The sequence below is a fragment of the Miniopterus natalensis genome, chromosome 3, assembly GCF_054644295.1.
Source record: "Miniopterus natalensis isolate mMinNat1 chromosome 3, mMinNat1.hap1, whole genome shotgun sequence".
Lineage (NCBI taxonomy): Eukaryota > Metazoa > Chordata > Mammalia > Chiroptera > Miniopteridae > Miniopterus > Miniopterus natalensis.
Window position 1 is genome coordinate 71,592,576 of NC_142083.1, and position 7,605 is coordinate 71,600,180.

Sequence of the window (7,605 nt, forward strand, 5' to 3'; positions counted from 1 at the left end):
CCCTGAGAGAGTTTCCACATCGAGTCCCTTTTCCAGCCTCAGTTTCCTTGCGCTGAAGCTGTAGAGATCTCTGCTTTGGTGGGCTTGTCCTCGGGTGGCTGGTGCATACTGTGTTTAGCCACAGTCCTGGCACATGGTTGGTGTTCATTCAATGGTGTCATTATAGGAGGGATGTAAGAGTAACATTATTAGACAGCATCTAGATGACACTCAGCATGGAGGCTGGGTCTGTACGTCAAGCTGGCATGCACACCTCGAGGTCAATATTACCTTGCACATTTCTCATTTTCTATACTCTGGTTACCTACCCTGCCCATCCCTCCTGGCCCCTGGTAGCTGCTCTGAGGGCAATCTGGTAATTTCATACAAGAGTAAAATATTCTTCCTCATAATTCTACAGAATTAGGCATCTTTAGTGAAAAGGTTTAGAGATTCCTTCTTCTCTCTGAAAAACATGACTGTGAGCCTAGAAATAAAGTTGCTCTTTGTTAGTGGTTTCTTTTCTCTCTCTCTCTTCCTTTCTTCCTGCAGAGAACTCAGCCTCTCCAAGGTGCAAACACCATGATCTCAGCAGACTGACGATGGAAGGAAAGGCAACTGGGCCGCCCTGTGCTCCGGCTTCCCCAGACAATGGATGGAGAACAGCCCGTCCCTTCACCCCCCATGCCCTTCGAGAACACGTTGTTGGATTCTAGCATGTCTCTTGAGCAAAAGACCACATTTGCTTTTGTGATTTTGCTGTTTATTTTCTTGGGCATCCTCATTGTCAGGTGTTTCCGGATCCTTCTGGACCCATATCGGAGCATGCCAACCTCGACCTGGGCTGACGGACTTGAAGGCCTGGAGAAAGGGCAGTTTGACCATGCCCTTGCTTAGCAGGGAGGGAGCAGGACCCCCTACTGAGGAGGGGAAGTGCTTCATGTCTGGGCAGGGAATTCTCTTTCATCAGTGTTCTCAACAAATCCAGTTTTAGCAACATCTGTTACTAAGGCCACAATCCATTACTCAGTAAAGATGCTGTTGGGTTAAAACATTTGAGCATATAGGAGATGGAGATTTAAATCACTAACCCAAAGTAGAAAGGTTTAAATTTCTGCGTTTACTCAATGAATGAATATTGTCGAATGTGTGTGATGGTGAAACCAAGAGCATCAACGTTGACATCAACTTTGCCATAAAATGAAGCGCCATCTCACCTGCCCAGAGAATAAAGATTAGAAAGGATCTGACCTGAATCTGGTGACAGGGCCAAGAAGAGACTTCCTTGTTTTAATTGTGTCCCTCAGATTGTTTTATTTTCACGGGAATCTGGGTCCAAGGCAGAGAGTGAGGAAGACTGTAGTGAGTGGACCCAAAGCAGGTACTTGTTTTTGTCTAAAGCAAGGAGCATGGGGAGGCCATGGGAGGGCTTAGAGGAGATGGTTCCATCCAGGGAAAATATGAGTGAGGATGATATTTTATTTTTTAAATAAAACCGAATTCAAAGGCTTATGGAGGTTGTAAAACTTATTTGCCAGTCCAGGTACATTCTATGTATTCATATTAATAACATGTGTAGAGGTAGCTATACATAACCTGAATTTCCTTTCTTAACACAAACCACTCAAGTAATAGGTTATGAGTGAAGCTCAAGTTGTGTGTGGGGTGTTGGTTTTTTTTTAAATAAAAAGTTAAGTGTTTAGAGGAGGAGACTGACAGTCTCAAGAGAACTGTGTGTTTATGACTGAATATATAAATAAAATAAAACTTTTCAAGGCACAGATATGTCTCCTCTTTTATTTCTCTGAGAATAAGGCACAGAAGTGTCTCCTCTTATTTCTCTGAGACTACGTGCACTGGAGGCCGTGCTACATCCAAGCCGAGTGTTTGAGTGTCTGAGAGAGAGGAAAAGAGCAAAGACCATGAAAGGTCATCTGCTTCATCTGTCTGCCATTTCAGGAAGGGCTCCTACAAATTGCCTTGTACCCATAAAACCTATTCTTAGCACTATTTAATTCCACCAAAAAGAGAGATGTGAAAACCACTTGTTCCGACTTCTATTGGTAGGAAAACCTTGTATCTAAACTAAACCCCGCAGGCTGTGTTTATAGTCTATGTCTTCTAATTTTCTCCTCAGCTAGCAATCATTTTTTTTATTTTTAAAAAAAAAAAAGGTTCAAAAGCTAATTATGCCTAAAAAGGCAGCCCTTAGTAAAACTACTTTCCTGTTGCCTTTTTTTCTTTTTTTTTAACATTCGTTGGGGGTCCTGCTGCCTAGATTCCCACCTTCCCATGCTCCCCTTGATTTTTTCTTTACTTAAATAAAATAGCTTTATTAAAATATAATTTATATTCCATTAAATTTATCTTTTTAAAGTATACAGTTCAGACCCTGGCCAGTGTGGCTCAATTGGTTGGAGTGTCGTCCCATGTACTGGAAGGTCATGGGTTCGATTCCCAGTCAGGGCACATACCTAAGTTGTGGGTTTGATCAGACGCAACCGATCGATGTTTCTCTCTCACATCAGTGTTTCTTCTCCTCTTTCTCTCTCTCTCTCTCTCCCCCTTCCTCACTCCCTAAAAATCTGTTTAAAAAAATTTAAAGTATACAATTCAGAACTTCTAGTATATTCACAGAATTGTGCAACCATCCCACTATCTAATTCCAGAATTCTATACCCACTAGCAGTCACTTCCTATCCCCCTTCCTCTCAGCCCCTGGCAATCTCTAATCCACTGTCTCCATGGATTTGCCAATTCTGGATATTTCATAGAAATGAAATTGTAGAATATGTGGCCTTTTATGTCTGGCTTCTTTCACTAGCATGTTTTCAAGGTAGGTTCATTTCTGTTGTAGCAGGCTCAGTATTTCATTCCTTTGTATGGCCAAATAACATCCCATTGTTTGGCTATACCACATTTTGTTTATTCATGGGCTGTTGTGGTTACTCATTGCCCTGTGTGAAGAATGCGCCTATGAACATTTGTTACAAGATTTTGTAAGGATATGTGTTTTCAGTTCTCTTGGGTATACTCCTGGGAGTGGATTTGCTGGATGATATGCTAACTCCATGTTTAACTTTTTGAAGAACTGTGAGACTATTTCCCAAAGTGGCTGCAGCATTTTACATAAGGAATGTATGAAAGTTTTGATGCTTTTCTTACCTCTCCCCAGCTACTCAAATTTCTTCTTTAGCTGTAGAATTTATAACTGAACACATCACTTCAAGAATTAGTCAGATGAAAAAGAGTGAACCACCTCATGGTTTCTACATGCTAAAAGTTCCGTGATACCTTCAAAGACCCTTTGCTTCTAGATCTAAAGCAAAACACTGATGCTGATGTGTGGCCATCCTGTGGTTTTTTAAGTCACCTGAGTATTTTGGGGGGGTCTTAATAATACATATTTCCTTAACCTACTAATTATAAAGTTTTCTTTCTTTATTTTTTTTCTATTTTATTGGGAATCTAATCAAACCCATTCAAGTATTTACTGAGCACCTGCTTTGAACCCGGCATTTCTCAAACTGAAGGGATAGAAAAAATACAGGGTTAGTTCTTGCTCTCAAGTACCTTTCTACCTTGTTGGAGAGCTAAGAAATGAAAGGTGTGTGCCTGAATCATTGTTCAAATAATTATGATGGATCTATGGCTGTCATATCGTCAGAATCATTTTTATTATATAAGTTGTATATGGTCATGGTAAAAAAATATATAAACAATATGGAAAAATATAAAGTAAATAGTCAAAATTCTGCCTATTGAATGTTGATTCTAGCAGGGTTAGGTCAGTGAACAAGTGCTTTAGGGGTAGAACATGGGAGAGATGTATGCAGGCCAAGAGAGGCAAGGAGGCGTCTCAGGAGACTATGGCTCAGATGTGACAGTGCATGTTTAAGTGCTTGGTATGAAGCCTTCTGCAATGCAAGTTATTATTATGAAAGAAATTACATCTTGACCCAGGAGACGGAGATGTTTTAGAGACATGCAAAGGAAGAGAGGCGGTAAAACCGAAGACTGAGGAAAGGGAGGTGTAGGAGTGGGGCTGACAGCTAGGAGAGCAGCTGGCGGGAGAACATGGGCGGAGGGGTGGCTGGGGCTCAGGTAGGAAGGACCAAGGTGGGGCTGATCCTCAGAGGGTCCTAAGAGGCAAAAGCAAGTGTGGGAGTCACTGTAGATTCATGAGAAAGAATGTGACATGAAGAGCAGTTGTCCGTTTCAGTTTCCACCCTTCCTCAGGGCAACACTCGAATCCGCTTCTATAATGGGAACGGACTGAAATAGCCACCTGCCCTCTCTGAGGCCTTTGAGCGCAGGACTGCCAAGGCTGCCACCGGGCCTCCCAAAGCCTGCTCTCCTTTCTTGCCTCCCTTATTCCCCGCTCTGTTTTTGTTTTTCCTTCTCAGATTACTGCTCCTGTCAACCTCTCCTCAGTGGGTCACTCTCTCTCCACCCCTCCCTTGCCCAGGGCAAGAGTACCAAAACAAGTGATAAAAAGCTCTGGGTAAATTGATCCCTCCTGTGAGAAGTGCTAACTCTCTGTTTTAATTACTCAGGGCTCCTTGGGGTGAACCGAATATTCTGGAAAGGTCACATAAGCCTTCTCCATCCTGGCTTTCTGGCCACAGGAGTTACAGTGCAGCATTTTGCCTACCTTACAAGATATTTATAACGAGTGCAGCTGCCCTCTATCGTTTATAACTGCATCCCAGAATGAAAAAAGTACTTTCCCAAGGTCATTCTAGAAAAGAACCGTCTTTTGATTCAGAAAAATCTGGCAAACTCATTCTCAGTCTGAGTTCTGACTGGTTTATGTCCCCAAGAGACCCCAAGTTCTAGGTCAACATTGTTCCCTCCAAAAGACCTTTTTTAAATATCTTAAATATTGAGTAAAGTAAGTCTAAGAGGGGGTGTGAAAGAGATTAACTTGACTCCTGCTGTTAAACTAATGAACATTCCAAGCCAGATCATTCTTTTACTGTTTTTAAGGGTTAAAGCTGAAACAAAATAAGCAACAGTTTTAGGAGGCAGAAGTTAGAGCAGATGCTTATATATACAGGGGGGAAAAACATATCCAAGTTCCTTTTTTATTGGACTCATTACATAGTCTTTTACTGTAACACTGAAGCTTTAATATTATAAGTATATTGATAAGTTTGATGTAATGAGAAATTTTGCTTGTCCGTCATAAATCATTTTTTAAAAACTTGTAGTTTCAAGAAGATGTTGACTTTCAGAATTGATTTGTCAAACATATTGAACTGCAATTATTTTCAAAAAATATTTTAAGCCCCAAAGTATTGAATAAATTGTGAGCTGTGATTTGTGACATCTGAGATGTGTGTCTTCTGGGACAAACTGCAAAAGGGGTATCTCACTTATTAATCAATCACAAAGGTGTAGAGTATGGCCACGATCTGCAGAAAAAGTGCCCAAATCACTCTATGTGCTCATGCAGTCTGGGATCAAACTGGCCCATGTCAGAAGAGGTTATCTGTTTTGAGATGCAAAAGAAGGACTCTCTAAACTTTGTACCTCCAGTTTCTTAAAAGAATAAATGAATTATTTTCAGACAGATGTCTACGTCTTCAGAAGCAAGGCCTCCCCACCCTACAGGGCCCAACACAGTCAGCCAGCCTAGGGCCCTTTCCACAGTCACTTTTTAAAGAATAGGTTCCCCCACGGGATTTAATATAGAGTGAAAATTTTTGTTTCCAGTTTCCTGACATAAAACACACTCATGTCTTGTTCTAAAGCACTGCAAGATACTCCATATCCCTCCATCCCACAGCCTTTCCCAGTATCCTGATGGATGTTTCTGTGCTTTAGGATAAGAGAGATTCATTTTAAACCATCTTTCAAAGGGGATTTCCACCCTTATTTTCTCCTAAGCCCTGTTACCTACCTCTCTAGAGCTCCAAACTTACGGCAGCTTTTAAGAAGGTAGCTCTTCCTAGGTTCTTTGGAGTTTGAAAAGCTGAAAGGAAACATTGCTGTCATCTATTTCAATCCCCTCACTTTACATACAAAAAAAATAAAGAAGCAAACAGGTCGAATGGCATGCCCACAGTCACAACTCCACCTATTGGTTTTAGTTGCATCATCTTAGATATGTGTATGCAGATATCTTCAAAGAGCATGAGCAGTTAATAAATCCACAAAGTGAAAAATGTACATTTGCTAATTGACAGGACAGTTATTCTTAAGTAATCTCTCTTTTTCTTTTGAGGGGGGAACAAACGTGTTTTGTTTCTTAAAAGACTCCTAAGAGCACTGTATTTTCTTTTGGGCTGTTTCCAAGCTTCCGTTTAAATGTCTAGGTGACCAGGAGTATTTCCGGTTAAATTATAAAGAATTCCTTAGCAAAGATTCTGTTTCTCAAAACCCAGGATAATCGATGTAGAATAAGGCTTCAGAGTTTCTTCATTTCCAAACAGAACTTTGAGCTTTTTTTTCTTTTTTAACTGAAGAGGCCCGACAAAGGAGATTACAGAATGAAGTTCCTATCTCTGATTTATCAAAGAGATGTCTGGATCCTCCTGGGACATAGATAGAGCATTGGAAGATACACAGTGAAGTATTTCAAGTTTGAAAGAACCTTTTTCTGTCATGCATTTTTTCCTACTTAGTTCATTTCTCTCTTTTCCTCTATTTTCTCAGGAGTAGAGTGCTGGAAGAAGCTTAATGTAACATTAAACTCAGTACTTCTTTGGCATGGGAATATTTCCTCAAGTCACAAAAAACAGCTGCCTGCTTTCTGCCTGAACATGTCTGACTTCTTAAGGAGTCAGCCCACCCCATTTTGAGCTTGTTCTTTTTTTATAAAATATTTCCTTATCTGTGCATCTTCCGGTAATTTTCACCAGCTGGCCATTGTTCTTTCTTAAGTGACAGAGTTCTAACGATCTTTCTTTAACATGACAACCCTCAAGATCTCTCCTATTTCTGCATGTCTTTCCAACAGAGGCACTGATAGCATTTTGTTCCTTCAAAGATGTTTGTTAGAGATAATATCTCCTTTCTCCTAGGAAAATGGTTGTGCAGGTTTGGTTGCAGCCTATTATAAAAGATTGGGACTTCCTAAACTCAGGGTTCCTCTCCGGTAATGCAATCAACTGTGCGTGCAAGCGTCACCTGGTCTTTCTTGTGTTGCCCTGTGGGTACTGGAGCTTAAGGAGCTGGTGCATGAAAGTGCTGATATTTGGATACTGCGATTACTGTGAGTAATAAACTGTCCTCTGTTTCTAAGTCTTGTGTCTTCCACCAGCCTCCATGAAACTGTGTCAGGCTAACTTGTCAGCTTTTTGCAAATATGGTAAAATTTTAGCTCCTTAAAGTTCTTGAGAGTTATCATCAATCTACCAGGATAAAAAAATTCCAGTTCCTTCAGCCATACTTTATATTGTCATAGCTTTTGAATCATCTTTTGTTCTTATCAAACATTCTGGATGCTCTTCAGTTTAACTACGTCCCTGCGGCACAGAGAGGAAAACAGTTCATATGCGGTCTGACTAAAATGAGTGGAAGCAAATTATCATTGATTTTGTTCTGAAAACCACAGGGTGTAAGACACTCCAAGATGAAATGATCTTTTCTGCGGCTGCATTACTGTTGACTCATATCAAA

The 7,605-nt window shown here is 40.6% G+C and overlaps 1 protein-coding gene across 1 annotated transcript; it reads left to right on the plus strand.

Moving 5' to 3' along the window:
- The first annotated feature begins 630 nt into the window (after positions 1 to 630).
- CTXN3 (cortexin 3) lies at positions 631 to 876 on the plus strand. The gene has a single exon (XM_016217758.1). It carries the CDS (start codon positions 631 to 633, stop codon positions 874 to 876), a length of 246 nt encoding a protein of 81 aa, XP_016073244.1.
- The last annotated feature ends 6,729 nt before the right edge of the window (positions 877 to 7,605 follow it).